General features: G+C 36.1%; 1 protein-coding gene across 9 annotated transcripts in view; it reads right to left on the bottom strand.

The window, feature by feature from the left end:
- LOC135323485 (E3 ubiquitin-protein ligase Praja-2-like) overlaps window positions 1-18,689 on the bottom strand; it is a 136,101-nt gene continuing 117,412 nt past the window's right edge. For 6 of the 9 annotated variants that reach the window (XM_064500781.1, XM_064500784.1, XM_064500783.1 and 3 more), the window contains 7 exons: window positions 16,003-16,065; window positions 15,150-15,335; window positions 13,352-13,537; window positions 11,898-12,009; window positions 5,070-5,184; window positions 4,643-4,764; window positions 1-3,247 (listed from right to left, as the gene is read on the bottom strand). In XM_064500781.1, the coding sequence (XP_064356851.1) occupies window positions 3,116-3,247; window positions 4,643-4,764; window positions 5,070-5,184; window positions 11,898-12,009; window positions 13,352-13,537; window positions 15,150-15,335; window positions 16,003-16,065 (916 nt within the window). In that variant the 3' untranslated portion in view covers window positions 1-3,115. Of the gene's footprint in view, window positions 3,248-4,642; window positions 4,765-5,069; window positions 5,185-6,341; window positions 6,542-9,598; window positions 9,711-11,897; window positions 12,010-13,351; window positions 13,538-15,149; window positions 15,336-16,002; window positions 16,066-18,689 lie in introns of those variants that run through there. The other 3 variants (XM_064500785.1, XR_010385816.1, XM_064500787.1) reach the window with 3 other exon arrangements.

The following is an 18,689-nucleotide window of genomic DNA, read 5'->3' as shown; positions in this document are numbered from 1 at the left end:
TCTGGAATGAAAATGTTTTATTGAAATGTTAAAATGCATTCAGCTTACATCTCACAGTTAGTTTACCAAAAATACTTTTTGCACAATGAATTTTATATTACTGAACTATCATTCAAAGTAGGTCATTCCTGTATCCACTTTTATGATTTTTTTTATTAGACTTAAGTCAGAAACCTCCAATGTACTGTTGCATACAGAGATAACACAAACCTCTAATAGAAACAAGCCTTTTTTTCCTCCCTACTTTTACTTATTTTTTCTTGTTGAATGTTTTGTTTTTACCTAACATGGAAGAGAAGGATTTTTCCTTGCAGCTAAAAGTTCTTTTACTGTAGAAAGTCTAGAATATTCTCTTTGAACAAAGAAAAAAAATTAACTTTTATTGTTCTAGAAAAAAATAATACTTTCCATGGCCTTTTCAAGAACCAGGCCCATCTCAAACAATTTTAGATTCAAAGTAGGAACCACAGAATCTGCATGGCAATCTGGTATGACATCATTTACCAAAAAAATTAAATAATCACAACAAACGGACAGTGGTTTATCATTTGACTCTCCCTTTTTTGTGCCATACACTTTCACTTAAAATCTTCTGGGTATGATCCAGCATATGCTTTTTCAAATCCCTTGTTAGAGAGATTTTTCATCTGGTATTTCCTCTGTTGAGGAGCCATGAAAGATCTGCCAAGACCTTTACATTCAAGTTAAAAAGCACACACCAAGAGCCCAAACACTCTTCTTTTAGACAACTATTTACCAGCTTTTTAGAAACAGAAAGAAGTGAGAGCTGAGGCCAGCAACACATAGCAAAGGAAGGAAAAAGCCCAACAACAGCTGCTTGATCTCTTGACCTTGCTGGTTAAGTTTGGAGTCAAAAATTTAACACACTAGCAAGAGTGTTTCCAAATCTTGCACAGAGATTAAAGTAAATCTCTTCATAAAACACTGTTAAGAGATTAATGAAGGCCATCATATTGTGCTGTTCCAGAGAGAAACTATACAGTAAGGGCTGGTTAAAATATCTGCCATAGCATTTGCTGCAGATGAGAGCTACTGAAGAACACAACTGCCACAATAGCAAGGTTAACACTACTAAGCAATGAAGTCCAACCTTCTGCTGTTTTTTCCTGCAAGGGATATGAATGTCTTAATTTCCGCCTTATCTTAAATCTACATACATCCCAGGATTCCACGCAGACCTCGGATCAATTTTAAATTTAGACTGCATTACTATTTTATTGTCTCGAGCATTTGGTAGCCACAGATCAACTACTTTATGACCCCGCAGCACTGGTTTGTAACAAAGACGTGGAAAAATACTGTTTCTTGGATTAGCATGAACTTCACCAATGAGCAGATATACGCCCAGAAGTATATGTTGCTTGTCACATTTCCCAAAGTCTTGCTGATGCCTATTTCAGTGAAATGCAATGCAGTGTTCTCCCACAGGAAAATAAGCTTATAAGGAGCTGTGCTAACCACATCTGCCACTTCTCACGAGTATCCTACTGTTTTGGCTTCCTTATACTCCAAAGTGTGGAATTACCTAATTGAAAACCCTCAGGGGTAGACTCATGTCAACTGCCATCAATTCTTTGTTCTGCTCCAGTCCACAAGTCACACTGCAAAACAAGTCACACAATTCAATATGCCCCTCCAAAATCAGTACTGTATATCTTCTACTGCTGTTAAAAGAACACACTAATACTTGTAAAGCAATGAGATACTATGGTGGCAGCCATAATCATAATTGAGTAGCTCAAGAATTGCTACAAGAAGATAATTTTATTAGTCACTTTTCCTTTTCAAGAGTTTAATTCAACTCTTAGTTACTGGAAAAACTGGAAAAAATTGCTTTAGTAGGGTTTGGATTTGACCCCACATACATTGTCCCTGTACAGCAACACTGTAGGAATTGCTTATCTATCCAAAGACCACAGAAAAGCTGTTGAGCAGCCATTAGTACGCATATACACATGCAAATCTCAAATTCCTGTCCCGCGAGATTAACTTCAGTATGTGCAAAAACATTAAGAGACATGAAATTATTCATAGAAGCACATTTTAGAAACTACAGTCTTTTTTCCTTTAAAATATTAAATGTAGCACAGCCCATTACAGCCAGTCGAAATACTAGAAATGTTCATTTTTATATTTCTTAAGTTTACAATAATCATCCTAATAACCCGTTTATTCCACTGCCATTCCCCTCTGCTGGCCTTGAGGAATATTGTGACAATGTATTTCTCAATTAAGTGCATAAAGTTCTTACTACACTTTTCAGACAGACTCCAGGAGCCTAAAAATATTTTAACTATATCTGCATTAAGCAAGCATCCCTGCCCCATATAAAAAAAAGAAAAAAAAAGAAAAAGAAGGTTAAAAAGAGCTGATCAGTGGAATGGAATTTCAACAAAAACTGAAGGAAGCAGGTATCCAGCTCTTACAGATTCAACTTCTTAGACAGGATATATGCTTAAAAATGGTGCTAGCAATTATGAAAAGCCCAGACTGTCATGTCATCAGCAGTTTAATAGGACTTCTGACATCTCAAAAAAGTTTATTATGGAATAAACTCATAAGAAATATTGTTCCATTATGCAATTTATTTCCAGTGAAACCAAATTCTGCTACTGCTGTGATCACAGAACATCTTCACATTTGATGCAAACATGAGAGATCAATCACAAAGTCACTCAGTGGCACTAACTTTGACAAAAACAAATAGTTTGGTTATATTATGTAAAACAGGTTATAAGCATAACTTTAATAATGCTCCAACTGCACTGCAGTTGCAAGAACTTAAACACATAAAGTGCCACATTAATTATCTTTTTGGACAAATTTATCATAATACAAGCTTTAGATATTATGGTTAACAGCAACATTCTACTGCAAAAAAAGGGTGCACGTTTTTCCAACTTTTAGTTTGAAAATTTCAGCTATTATTGTAAACCTAAACAGTTTAGAAAGTCTTACATCCTCTTTCTAAACTAAAATATATACTATATATAATATTTTACAGATAATATTTTATATATAATTGTTTTCACATTGTAATTAAACAGGAGAAATTTACATTCTTATTTTGGTGGCCAAGACTTCATTTCAGACCCTAGTTCGGAGTTCCTGTTGTGCTGTGAACAGAAGATGAGGAATTATGGTCAGACAAAAAGGAGGCAGTGGCAGCAGTTGCTTCAGGAAGCATGGGTGCAAGCACGTGACGACAAACAGGGCATGTTCCCGACTGCAGAGAAAGAAAAAACAGGTCATTTGCACAGTTCACATGCAATTCCGTAAATCAAAAACTATCTTTTGTATTTAAAGTATACTGCAGCTTAACAACAGCACTACCTCAAGGTCAGATTTCGCTGGAAGAGCTTACTAGAATAGAGCTAAGAGACATAACATCATCACAAATGAAAGCTGCATTTTGCTTTTATACCACCATCACCCTCAGTTACATAAAAGAAACATCAGGCTCCCTACAAAGAGATAGGCTCTCTTCAAAGAACAGATCTTACAGGTGGGAGCTTTTTATTAAAGCAAGAAATAAATATAAACTAGGTACAGCCCAAAAGTAACATGAAATACTTTGTCCTAGTTTTCAGCAAAAGCAGTTACTATTATGACAGTAGAAAAATGCAAGACACACAATGCAAACAACAGAGATGGAAATAATGCTATGAAGGTTTAAAAAAAAAAAAAAAAAAAAAAAAAAAAAAAAAAAAAAGTTACCCCCCCCACCCGACAACCCATGCCAAAGGAGATCTAATCTTACTCCCCTGATCTGAATGAATTAATCTCTCTCTCCTGTACCTCTGGAAGACATAGCACATCAAACTGTAGGCTTAGTAGTTTTCTAAAAACTATTTAACAGCTATCAAATCTAGACTCATTCTATATGTAAAGCAGAGTGCAAGAGGGAATTAAAAATACTAGTTGATCAGTCCAGGTCTTTTACTTTAGCTTCAGTTCAAGCCTTTGTAACACATTTGGGGGGGAGGGGGCAGGGGGTATCCCAGGGGGTAATCACCACAGTAATTAGAGGTGATAAAAATGAAGCTTAACTCAGTGCACCTTTCTCAAAGGTAAGCATTCTGAACTCCTCTGCCAGCACTCTAGCAGGTATTTCTGTTCTCCACCATAAATAGGCCTGACATGCATTCTGGCAAAACAGATTCTTGGTTTCTCTCAGAGAAAAATCAAGTCACTTTCTTTACTTCAGATACGAGTACAGCAAAGAAAAATTTCTTTCTTAACCAATCATATTATAACTCATTATTACTGAAGGCAGACCATAGTTTTTCCCCAAAATGTTTCCCCACCTCATTGAAGGAGAATGACGCAACTACACTCCTCTCTAAAACCAGGGTTCTCCTTATACAAGTAATAAGCATTCAGTTATTTAATTTATACCTACATATAATAGGCACACCTAACAATCAAGACCAGGTCATTCCCTTTCAGGTTAGTACAGATATGAATTACTTTCCTTGCTTTGAATAGATTTTGGTTCTACAAAGCATAAAAATAATTTAACCTGTTTTTTCTGTAATATTTCATCCCACGTTTTTAAAAAGTTATAAACCATTCTTATCAGAAAAAAATGCTCAAAAAAACCCAGTCCAGTAGTACTTACCTTCTGTAACCAAAGAGTTACACAGGGTTTGTGAAAGAAATGATGACAGGGTAGCTCTGTTATGATTTCATCTTTTACATATTCACTGCAACAAATAGCACAACACTGGTCTTGGCCTACAGCTTTGAAGCAGAAAAAGCATTTTCATTATTATTAGTTATTTCCATCTAAGATTAACTTAAATCAAATCAATGTATACTAACAGCTTCACTAATGATAAAATACAAATCACACCTACTCCATTAAAAATTAGTCTTCCAAACAGACCTAAACGTATATTCACAGACTGATTCAAGATGCAAAGGCTTATGAACGTACCTCTTAGAACAGCATTGTCAGCTGCACAATAAGTATATTCATCTATGCTATTATAGAAAGTTAAATTTGTTCTTTTAAACTTTGCAGAAATTAACTATTTTTTCCATACCATTGTGGTCATCGGTGACAATAATCTGTGGGAGACAGTCTATGCTTTCTTTACTAGCTGGTGGATGAGCCTGTTCAACATCAACAGCCAGAGACTCCAAATGTGCCAGAGCAGTCTGAAAAGGGAGATCAAGTTCCGTTACTCACCAATGAAACATTTCATATAAAAACAAAGGAAAAAATAAATAAAAAAAGGAAACCAGTTCTAATCATACTACTTTCTCAAAAAAAGACCGAAGCAAGCTACATCTGATTAGCCATTACATCATTTTTATTTTTGTGAGGAATGAGCTGAAGCTGAAGGTCAAAACAGTAAGAGCTTATTTTTTAATCTTTCTTAAAAAGAAAAAATCAGGTCAAAGTTGCAACTTATTCTCTAATGAACAGTTGCTCATGTTATAAAGTAACTGAACAACCTGCTTTGAAAAAAAAATTATTTAGAGAAGGCAGCAAGTCACAATCCAATGAAGCTTGCAAATACTGAACTGTCATTACATTTCACTTTCTGAACATAAAAGCTTCATCAATGTGTTTTCAGGCTTCAGCTACAATATTACCTAGATACTTAATTTTTCATTAAGTACCTGAGCTACACTGTCAATATAAGTTTTTGTGAAAAAGAAAAAAGTTAGGTCCACCTAGGTTATTATACAGATGAGAAACATCTAAGACATGCATAGTGCTCTGTGAGAAGTTGTCACCTGTTTGAAACTTAATTTTAAGATCTTTATCATACAGAATCATTAAGAAACCAATGCCACAGCAAGCAGAATTGATGTCTGGATTATATGTTTGATCATATGAAAGGACCTAAAAGTAGAAAGGCTTTCAGTAAAAAAATCATAACACAGCAAATGTAACCAATCTGAACTCTAAGAAACGCAGGAGATGCACCTGGCTGCGTACCAGCAATACAAAGTGAAACTGAAGAGCCAGAAAACCAGAAGCATTGAGTTCATATCCTGAATGTACTATTCATACTCCTCATGAACTACTTCCCGTTCTAATCAACATGCAATTTATTTATTCTAATGGCCAAAAAACTTTCTGGTGAGAAGTTTCAGGTAACATGACATTTTTGTAAACTTTGGGGAAAATGTAAGGGACAATCCACCACCTAGTAACTAAAAAAGACAAAATATGCATACTAGAGAAACATTACATTACACACAAACGCCTTCAGTATTTTCTCCTCTTGATCTTCGAAGAAAGTCATCCGAATGCTAGCCTGAGAATATGTCTGCACTCCTACTGCAGTGGTGCCGCAGCTCAGGCCACCTTCCCACGACAGTTGTAACCCAGCAGCTCTACACCTGCGGTCCAGTATTTGTGGCAGCGCAGAGATCAGCATGAGCTAACAAATATTTACAGGTTCTGCTAAGCTCACTTCTAGCACAAGTATTCTCATCTATAAATCAGCTGGTTTAAAGGTAACCCAGGGATAGTTATCCATGGTGCAGTACACAAGCCTACCTGCAAAATAAAAACATTTCTCAAATTTAACAGCTTAAACTCAGTCAAGTCTCCTTCAATGGGCAATATTGCCTTAGCAACATTTAGTATTTACAATAGTATTTTCCTACAGCTGTGATGGTCTGAGAGTAATTGGAGGTAAAAAATACTATGTTTAAATTAGATCAGTTGCTACAGCTAGAAGTATTAGATAAGCTCCCAGGCACACAAGAGGATGCAAGATTACCTTCAAACCTACAAAATATTATCTACAAACCTCTGTGTCTGTATTCAGTATTAGTACTCTAAGACAGAAAATAATTTACAAAAGCATTGTACTGTTCACTCCTGAAAACAACATAAAAGAAACATCAGAGAAAAGAAGCCTCCCAGTGACTCTGAAGCTTGAAACCACATCTCTAAAACCAAAGCAGACCAAAGAAATCCCCATTTCACAACCTTGGTGTCAAGGTTTCCGAGATACCTTTATTGTCATCCGCCTATTACATGTGGTGACTGCTTATTGTTCCACATACCATAAACTCAATGCTGGATACAACTAAAAACAGGCTTTAAGTTTCTCAAATCTGTGAATCAGTGCAGGGAATATCTATAAATAAACTTACTAACGCTGCAGAGGCACCTAAACTGTTCTAGACTCCTACTGAAGTAAGTAAACACTCCTAGTAATATCCTTAAAACAAATGGAAGTCACACATGTTATTACGTTTTCAGGACAGAAGCTACTTTAATAGGAACCCAGAGTCTTACAGAAAATAGCCACTTCTCCCCTCCAAATATCGCAGTTAACCATGACAAATTAGTCTCTCTCTCTCTCTTTGAGAAAGAAGATACACCTGAATTTTGGAAGCACTATGTCACATCCCTTTCAAGAGTTTCATAGCTATAGCAAATTGGTTTTAAAAATTTTTTGAAAAATTTCTGAGCTATAATAGACTTTGATAATTATTATGCTGTCATAGGTGAAAAAAATCTAGTTAATGAATCTTCTATTTTAGATAAGAGAATTTGGGAAGACTTGAGGGGAATTAAGTAAATCAGTAACAGGCTGAATAAAGTCAGTCATTAGACAGACTTTTAATGATGTTGTAATTAAACTCAACCCAATCTATTCCTCAAATCAAAATAATACTTATTAAATCGAGTCAAAGTTTAGACTTCTACATTACCAAATCTCTGGTGCAAAAGTACTTCTCATTGCCAGGAAGCAGATAGGTTACGTTTTAAACTTGAAGCCAAAGGAGAGGCCTGTTGTACCCATAAAGTAGAATCAGACGAAGCAAGATTTAATACCTGCTTGTCCTAAACCCAAACTTAAATACTACTAAGATAGAGCAACTGGCAACTGCATTTGTAACACTAACACTAGTAATAACATAACAAGCAACCACTATTCTCTAAAAGAGCTAAGCATAAATATATAAATAATATGAAACCATACAGGGGGCAAAGAGGCTTGTGATATGGTTGTTCAAGTAGAGTACAGAAAAATGTGAAAGCAGTAAAATCTGCAAGGCAAGTACAAAAGATGTAGAACAAGCAGGAGAGATGTCTAGTGAAACCAAATAATCCTGCAGAATAAGCAACAAAAAGGCCCAAGAAAACCAGAACAAAGTCCCCAAAATAAGATGAACTACATCAACAGCAGATGAAATCATCCCCTTTTTGGGGGGAAAGGGAAAGGGAGGTGAGTATAAAATACCAATGAGGAGGAGGAAGAAAAAATGGGGAAGAGAAGATAGCCCACTTCAATTCTGACTTCCCTCAAAGTGCTCTCAAGCCTGATCACCTTGACCTTGCTGACTGAGACAGTTTCCCTGTGATCTGTAAGTCCCTATTGAAACACAGATACATTTGGTTGCAACGAACTACAGAACAAAAATTTCCCGTACTACAAACATTTTCTACACTCCCAATGAACAGATGATCAGAAACTGCATTCTTCTAGTAGACAGAGATGGTATTTTCAGGAATTGGTCTCTTATCCAAACTTGAAAAGACTCAGTTTAGTTTGTTCTTTGTATCCCAAAATAAAACATTTTCTTAATTCTTTTTCCTGAAAATGCTATATTCCACATATCTGAGCAAGCCTAGTGACCACAGTAGCAAAGATAAGGAAAAGCTTTGTAATGTTATGACATATTTAAGTCACTTACTGTTCCACTGAAAGATTTTAGATGTCTAGGTTTGTAGAACAGACTTCTACATCTTCATCCACAATTGCCTGACAGCCAGGGACATTTTCTGTTAAAAGCTAGTCTGAAAGCAGTTGCAGGAACACAAGTTTTCAGTCTATGTTAAACCAGCATGTGACAGGGCCACATCATATGTTATGTAAGCAGTGTTGTCATTTAAATGGCATTAGCCATTCATAATTCCTATTTTCAAGAAAGTAGGAAATATATTCTAATCCTATCTACACCTTGCTGTGGCTGTTAAAGACATGTTCTCAGGAAAAGATAAACAAAAACCAAAATTAATCATAGACAGACAGAGGTTACCAGGCCTATTTTGGTCAGTTTCTCTCAACTCCCAGAAACACAAGACTGCCTGAAAGAAATGCTGGACAGTTTAGGATAATCCTCGCTCTTATTTTCTGAGCAATTATAGTAGCCACCTTCAAACCGATGAGGGGTGCTCTATCTGTTCCATTTGAGATTGGAGCAAACATTTACAATTCTTACTCAAAACTTGTGCAGTTCATTTAGACACAACCAGTACAGATGTCCCTTTTCTTACAGTAACCATTTTCTGCCATTTCCGAAAGGCAGAAATTGCTAGGAAAATAATATTACTATAACAGCTTTCCAGGAGTACACAGGCAAACTGAAATGGACATCAGTATACCTAAAAGGTAAAGCATAGGAACCTGTAATATCCAAGCAACAGAGAATAACTTTTTCTTGATGCATTCGGTGAGTAAACATAATAAAACCCAATCTTTTGGACAACAAGACAGTAGGTAATAACCCTTAATAGAAAGGATTTTAATTCAGCTTAATCAAACTGGCAAAGCACAAAGAGCACAGCACTGATAAACACAAATTAAAATGGTACCTTATATTGCTATGTTCTAGAGGAGCAGGTGTATGAATCAGCTGTCATATTTGACATCTAGCTGTTACAGGCAGCACTGATGTTTTGGAATTTCTTACTGGGTATTTATTTACTGTCAACAACATAGAAATTAAAAGACAGATAGCATCAATGCTCTTTCAGAAGGAAAAAAATGGGGACAAAGTACCTCTGGACCAAACTGCAGAACTCAGGAAGGATCTATGGAAGCATGACATTGATGGATCTCCCCTCAAGAACTTGCAGGTCTTGAAACTGCTTATGAAGGAGCTCTCCACTGCTGACTAATTCCAGTTATGCCAGACTTCCTTGCCCACCATAAAGTTTCAGACATCCAAGAGTGAATTTCAAGCACTAATACTGGTTAATTGGCTTTCCCTCTTGTCTGATATCCATAGTGACTGGATGTAACCTGTACCATATTCAGAGAGTAACTAACACGTTTGTAGCCCTCTAGCTGCTTGCTAAGTAGCTCAGTGACACTCAGTTCCTGTTGACACTAATGTAAATACAGCAGTTTCTGTCAGCCATGCATATAGTCACCTAGGATTGCTTTTACAGGTCAGCCTGACAAAAGTCCACACATTTCATCTGACAGAATAACTAGAGAATTTTTTTACACAGTAGTGAGCAACAAAAACTCAGAGCCTTAACAGCCTCAGTCTCCCGTTCATGTGTTAACATATAGATTCAAAAAAAGAAAAGATGGGATTAGATTCCTCTCTCTACACAGAACCTCTTGCTCTGGTGCTAAAGAGAAGGTCAACTGCTTCTGTAGTTCTGTCCCTTCTGATGGGGTGAGAGAAACTGTAGCTACAAGAAGGACATGGAATTTTTCTTATACAACTTCAAAATACTGGTTTTGTAATAAAGGTATCAATAGATGTCTTGCACATTAAGCAGCAGTTTTGAAGTGTCTCCAGATGAGCAATGCTAAGATCTTACATAGCTGGAGAAGACCCTTGGGACTTGGATCTTAAATAATGCAGACCTCCGATATACCTTGGGGGAAGCAGGAGAGCTTGAAACTGAATCACTACCAACTTTAGGGGACCCTTCGGTCCCCTTGGAAAATTCCCATAAAGTTTCTTCACCATTTTCCATCAAATCATCAACCTCCCAGGTAGCCATGAGAAAAACAGAAAAATCTGTAATTGTTTCACTGACAGTCAGCTTTAAAAAATATTTTAAGATGCCTTTGGTTTTGTGCCTGTGAGCACACTAGGACATATAGTCTGCTCTGTTCACCCCTTTACTAGTCAAGCAGTGGTACCCCTCAACTTATGTCCCATATGAAACAGTCAATTTAAGGCAACTGTTGCAACACCATATTGTATGCATATGCACCATTTAACTCTTATTTTGGTAAATACCCTGCAGGGAAAGTTTCTGGCAATGCAAGAATTGTCAAGTCTCAAACTGAGTTTCACCTAGCTCCACATTCAGTCTGACAGTGGCCAACACCAGGTAATCCATGCAAAAGAAAAAAGAAAAATCAAAAACTGGGGTGGTTCTTAATAATAAAATAATAAAAGCTGATTTATCTGAAGTTAGACAAATGAAGTGAAATTTATCAGAGCAAGATTAAGTTAAAAGGGAATGCTTAAAAGAGGGGGGAGGGGGAAGAAGGAGGAGGTCAAGACAATCAAATCCAAACCAGTCTTGTATCAAGGGATAAAAAGATGAAACTTCTGTTCTATTTATATTTTTAGAAAAAGAAATTGGGATAATCTCTGGACACAGATCCAGGTATGACTGAACATTCTTTTGTTATGTAGGGAATTTAGCAACATTAAATGGCATGTGTTTATACTGGTAGAAATGAATCTCTCTCTCTTTTATTTTTTAGAGAAAATAAATATTGTAATCTAAAAACATTAGTGCTGATCAATGACATCTTGCACTACATCATTTAAAAGAATTTTAACATTTATTTTCAAGCTTGCAAACCTGAATGTTCAAGCTGAAATTGGAAAGTCAATTTTTTCTGATTCACTGTCAACTCCTGAATAAGGATTCAATAATGAAAGGCTACGTCACAAAGCCATTAATATAATACCGCTGAGCATATGTAGACCATTCTTACATACTGTTGAAAAGCTGACTGGAGTAAGACCTAAGCTCTTTTGCATTTAAGGTTAACATATAAAAGATTACCTGGTAAATTAAAAAAGAGTCAATCTGAAGTTCAGAATGACTTGAATATTTGGCTATTAAAAAAAAAAGTTTTAGTGTGCTTTGGTTTTATTTTACACAGAAGTCAATTACTGTATTTTAATACCTCCATAGCTTGTGCTAAGCGTTCCTCCAATGCCATATATGTGAGAAATTGAGGATCCACATATGAAATGGCTTGAGCGACTCCAAGGCCATCCCCAAATTCATCAAGTAGTCTGAAAAACATCAATTAGGTAAAATAGTCTTCATTTCAAAGTTAATAGTGATAACACAAGGGCTGGGTACATTAATTATTGTGTATCATCTAACACCACCAGTGGTACGTGTACTCTTAGATGTGATATACTTGCAACAAGTTTTTATTGTTAGCTGCTTCAGAATAAAGCTGCGTGCAGCTACAGGAGTTCAGCCAATAAATTTCACATACATGTTATTAAGCTACTTTTAAAATTAGCATTCAGATTTTAATTATGGTTTACAGCTCTTAGCTTAGCAGAAGCTGTAAATCCTGTTTTCAACATTCAGAAATCAAATTTTAAAATAGATACAAGCAAAGTCATGTACGTATCTGTATATGCTGAACAGAAAAAACTTAACAGCCTGTTAAAGAAGTTTCTTCCCTTCTATTCTGATCACTGAAGGAAGCTTGCTAAGCCTCTCCCTCCAGAACTGAAAACCAGCATTTGTCCATACCCTACTAAGAACCCTCCAATTTCCTTCGTAGCTTTGTTGCGATAGTTAATTGCCTTGCACTGCAAAAATATGTACCTTTCTTCCAGCTTAAGCTTCCATGCATTACTTCCTGTTATGCCCTTTGTAAATATACCAGAGAGACTGGTATATTCTCCTCATTAAGGTACTTCTACACTGTAATTTGATTATTTTTTAATAAGCATAAGATTTAAGTCTCTCACTGTAAAGTATTCTCTCTAGTTCACTTTAACATTCACTTTAAAATAAACACACTATACTATTGTAGAATTAGGCTCAATAATGCTGTGCACGTGGCTCTGCTATCCTCCTGCTACTTGCAGGAATTTTCTAATAATTATGTTACAATATTCTTCAATAATCTAACAACAGAAAAATCAAATGAAATATTCAAAATTACGGTAATATTAGGTTTCCACACGTCATTACAAAGAGAGATAAAATCGGTTTTATAACATCTAATTTAAACCAGTTGCAATGGTGGAAAAGTTACAAAATAACACCAGCTTAAATGCTGATTACATTCATATTGATACACTTTTGTTATACTTCCATTACGTTTAGCAGCCTAAAAATGAATTGAAAAATACACCTAACATTTCTGAAGTAACCATTCAGTATACCAGAATGTCCTCTGATCACAGGCTGATTTAGTGAATCTATGTCCTTTTTCTCTTGTTAGAAAAACACAGCACTTTAAGTTAAACCTTAAAATGCAGGATTACCAGCCCTTGACGCAAGTGCATACTGATGAACATGCATATCACAATGTGTAACATAAAAAGCAAAATGATAAATAACTAAAACGCCCTGTGAAATTAAAACAGGAAACCATCACAAGCATACCTCCACTCCACATCCAGGTCTTCACTCATGCTGGAGTCATCCTCAAGGTTGTTGTTTCCATCCAACATAAAGAAGCCAGGATGCACAAAATGACTAACTGGATCATCTTCCTCATCACTGCTACTTTCTATTTCTTCATGATACTGTAACCAAGGAATCTCTCCTTCCTCCAAAGATGTCTGTTCCCTTCAAATAAATAAATAAATCAAAAGCTAAAACTAAAAATTTGGAAGAATTTACAGATACATGCAAAGAACAGAAGCTATACATACTACAACAAGGGCTGCAGCTGTGTGTTTCTCAGACTGCAAAGCCCTAGATTCTCAACTCAGCATTTGCTGTAAAAAACAATAAATTTCTAGCTGCATCAGCTGACCTATTCAGACACAATCTTGTAACACTCATGATTCTGTGGCAAAAGTGTTTGTCTAATGCTCAAGACCAGCAGTTCAGTAAACAGCTTTCTTTGCATTTCCCTTAGCATGTCTGTCAGGGCTAGCAACTTTGGTACTAAAGATTATCTCATTTATCTACAAGTTCCTGAAACTGTTAAAAATAAAGGCTCTCCTGACAGCCTGAAAAGGCTTTCCAAAGGGAAGCTTGGCCTCAATGCAAAGAAATATGATTAATAATAATAAAAAAAGGTACACACATTAGAAAAAAGGATTCTTTTCATTCCTGGATTTTCTAGAGCAGCACAATTCACCTGGATGTTTCGAACCACAGGGCTGTGAGACCCACTTTCCGCAATGGAGGGCAAATAAACAGAAACCATGTCAGAAACAGGTATACTTGCAGCCTGTTCAAATCAAAGAATGCTTAAGAGCAGACAGCTCTCCTGCTGTTGTTCTGACACAGATGAGTTTTTATAATGCTTTCATAAAGCCATGCCAATTCTTCAAAACTCAAGGAGACAGTGATACGAATAAGGTAACGACACAGATTTGGACTGCCTGGTGTTAGCTACTATCTACCTTAGCACGAAAGCAGCAGAACATATAAGCATGACTTATTGCTAAATAAAGCCCCCAACTAAGAACACAAGTTCGATAATTGATGCTCAGGAAAAAAAACAAAAAACAAACAAAAAAACACCACCTCTTCAACTTATCCTTAGTTACTTCTATATACAAATCTTGCCTTGCAAAACAGGCAGAAGCTTTTTTTTTTTTTTTTTTAATTAAAACAATGAACAACTGGAAAAATGAAATGAAATTAAAAAAAAAATTAAAACAATGAAAAACTGGCGAAAAAGCTTTCAACAAGGAATTCCTTCTTAAAGTTTACTATAATCACTTATAGAGCTGCAGAAATACCTGAATAAAAAGAGAGCAGCAGTTCCATTCACTGCAATATGAGAAGCAATGAAGCAAAGAGAAAAACAATAGCTTTGCACAGAGTACAAAGCAGTATCAGAAGATGAGTAGTGTATGTCTGTGGTTTAAAAAAAAAGGACAGCTCTTTACAATTACCCTGTATGTAAACAATACTGTACCTAGTCTTGCTCTTAAAAGTATACCCAGCCTATTAACCTGCTGCTTTTTCTTATTATTAGAATGCCAACATTCTCCCAGTAGTTCTACTTCTTTCATAAAATAGTCAGCATTGTTTGCATGACATAATTTTTTTATTCTAAATATAGGAAACTAGTGTGATTGTTCTGATGTAGGCAAATGACTATTGCCGGTATAATTATTATTTTTAGAAGTGGTATTATTCTCCATAGTGTTGTGTTGACCCCATGCTACTGCTGATGTTACTACTTAATAGGAAGTAATTTAATGAAATAAAACCATACCCTCCTTGGAAACAGAAGTCTGTGTTCTCCTCTTCTAGGCCACTGCTGTTGCTCTGCACTTCAGGCTCATGTTCCTCCCTGCCTGGGAGAGTCTCCCAGCTCTCATCACTTGAGGACTGGTCTTTATCCGTAGCAGCAAAGTACGCAGGCAGAGATGCAGACCATTCTCCGTCACTGCATTCCGAGCTGCAATTCAGACAAGGCAATGCAGTGTGAATTTAAACACCACTTTGGGGAGGGGACGGGGCGGGGAGAACCACGTACAAGAAAACACAGGTGATTTGCTACTTTTCTATGAACATTGCTCTCAATATGATTAGGATAAATTCATTTTTTACTATTCATAATTTTTTTTACAGGGTAAGTATACAAAGAGTTAAATCAAAATCCATTCTTAAAGAAGAATCATGCCCATCCTACTTAGCAAAAAGGTTTTTTCTTTCCTCCCTCCACATTTGCAGAGTACAGGAGTACAAGCCAAGACCAACTATACAAACCTCTTTCTCCCAGCACCCTGCAAAAAGAAAATAGCAGTAGTGATCCCAAGAAGCGCATGGCAAACACGCAAATTTTGCTCTTCCCTCTCGGACAAACAAAACTGTAAGCAAGAGCCCTGATAACTTCTAAGCTACATACAATGCCATTTTTTTTAATCATACAAAGATACAACTGATGAATTACTGAAAAATTACTTAATTTCACTAGCCTAAAAAGATGAATAGCAAAGGGGTCTTCAGAAAGAATTTGTTTTTTTCAGCTCCACCACAAGGTAGAAAAGAGCAGTAAATAACAAACCGTGGGCAGCTTTAAAACAACAGCAATGATAGCAGAATCTGCAGAAGGACAAACTTACCAATCGCTACATTTGCTAATACACTTGGAAGGCTCATCCAATACTAGCAGTGACAGAAGACACCTACCAAAATCAAAGTAGAGTCAACCAGCTATGTCCCTTCAAAAAGTTACAGGAAAACATAATGGATAAGTGAACAGAAAACATGCTTGATAGAGCACATCTCACTTACAACACAGCAATCCAGGATGCCCACAGCTCAGAATTTTTAATCTGGTAAACCCACTAAGTCAGTGTGTATCAATGTTCTCATCTCCCCACCTTCAAATTCACTTTAAAGAAAAATCTCTCCTCCTGTGTAATAGTACAAGCACATGCCAATAGAACTTGCTCTTTAATGACTTACCAGTACTTTTGAAAAACTGCATATTATACACTTCAAGTTTTATGAGAATAAAGAAGACAAAGGACAAAAATTATATGGAAATATTTTAATTTGAAGGAGGGATATATTTTTCTCTTGCAATTTTGAGAACTAAGGAAGGTGAAGAAAATGAGAATATTCATTATCCGTGGGCCATTTCAAAGGATTACTTTACAACAGAAACAATACCTGTTAAAAAAGAAATTCTGATATTTTAATAGATGAGACAGCCAGTACTGTCTAGGGTATATATAGTCTAATGCATCCTGTATTTCACCAGCTAAAGCTGAATCACTACCATTTGAGCTTTTTTAAAAAAAATCTTTTTAAAGGCTATTCAAATATGCTGTAAGATTAGCTGAGATTCACATTTCTCATTTTAGTTTTCCCTATCTTACAGTCCACTTATGATTTCTAATGCAGATTCTAATATAAATAATAGTCCTGTGTTGATAGTCAAATCTGTTCCAATATTCTGCCTTTAAAGTTTCGGTAATAAAGTTTATATACATACAACGATTCAAAACAGAAAAGAGGATATACCTTAAGTCATTAATACCATACAAAGCAAGAAGAACACTAAAAGTACATATTTCAAAATGTAGGATTTAATGGGGTCCAATTCTGCAGAGATGCAGAACTTCATGTAACGGTTAGGGAGTTACAGACTTTTCACTTGCCAAAAGCACACTGTATTTCCTTAGCATCTGCACATGGATTTTCTGGGAATGGTCCCTCCCCAGCTGAACTGGCTTGTACTTAGCTCCTTCAATTTAGCATTATATCATGCAATAACAGATGTGTTCCTCATCCCATCACCCCACACCAGAAAGCAACCGCACTCCCACCACCTCAGAGGAAACGTGGTTCTAACAACCACATAAGACTTCTCGCAGAGCTGCTTATTCCATGCCAGCATCGTAAGAGCTGGGCATCTCCTCCAAGCGAAAAACATGTGGTGGGGGCCCATGCTGCAGCAACCAGCAAAGTGATTTTTTTCTCTGTGTTGGAAATAGGAGCAAGCAGGGTCACAGGGTGCAGCATATGACACCTATGTCAATTCTGTTCTTCATGCAGCAATATATATTATTTTTTAAACGTGCAAATAATGAACAAACATTCAAACATACAACTTTACCTTTTGAGAGCAGAAAAGCATATATTAGTCCTTTTTATACAGTAAACATTGACAGTTTACTTCATAAGGATCTATCTTATGAAGATTTAGAACATGAATTACATTTTTAAAAGCTAAATCTGCAGGTGATGAACATTTAATGCTTCCTGTTTAGTGGTTCACTTATTTCTATCATGAAGAACATAGTCACTTTCAGATAGGTAAGCTATATTTCTCTTTTTTATCATTTGACAACAATCCATCATTTTGCATCATGGGAACCAATGCTCTGGTTGCAAACTATAGTATGTTTCCTCCATTGCATTTTAAACTTCTAGCAGCAGCACTTCAGTGGAAAAAATAAGTTATACAGTAATAAAAACTTTTTAAAAGCAAACACTATGAGAAAGAAAAGGGTTCTTGTTTACTCCACCTACATCTTTAATAAGAAAAAAAGTCTACTAACCCATTTTACAAGGCCTTGAGGATTTTGTTCTCTCATAACTGGGACTCTGCAATATTTTAATGACAAGATTTTATGCAGATTAACTTTCATGCTGTATACTCCACAAAAGCAGTGGAAACAGTCTAATAAGCAGGTTAAAGTATGGAGAATAGCAAAAAGAAAAAAGGGCACATCAGCATCCAGAAGATGAGTTCTGTAAAGAATGCAGTGGGAACACAATCAACAAAGACGATGAAAGGAAACAAAGAAAAATTGCAGAAATTCAAACTAAAGCAACCACAAAAACTACTGCATTTGCCACAAATTAACAGAAAGTTAAAAAATAACCTTTCCCTCTCACAACTCAGATAACCCTAACTCACACTGACAAGCATTTAACCAGCATTATGTGAATAGAGGTGTTCATCAACATAAGGTTCATACAAATTAGTCCATCTTTTGGATAGAAAGCCCAAAATGGGATAGGCCTGAATGCTGCCCAGGGATCCACACTGTAACTGGAGCCTGTAGATCTGAAACTGTGTTCATTCATAGCTACTTTGGAAACATCTGCTATTCTAAAGAACTTCCATTAAAAACAGGATTATAGGTAATCCAATCAAATTATTCTTCAGAGATGATGAGGAAGAATAATTTCTTTCACAAAGTCTGGAGGCAAGAATATATGTAGGCCAACATGCATAATATTGAGATCTAATGGCAAATAAGAAATTCTGAAAATAACAGTCCTTGAGGGGAAC

This window comes from Dromaius novaehollandiae, chromosome W (genome assembly GCF_036370855.1).
Source record: "Dromaius novaehollandiae isolate bDroNov1 chromosome W, bDroNov1.hap1, whole genome shotgun sequence".
Classification (NCBI taxonomy): domain Eukaryota; kingdom Metazoa; phylum Chordata; class Aves; order Casuariiformes; family Dromaiidae; genus Dromaius; species Dromaius novaehollandiae.
The sequence above is the reverse complement of the archived record's forward strand: the minus strand, read 5'-3'. Positions and strand labels throughout refer to the sequence as shown.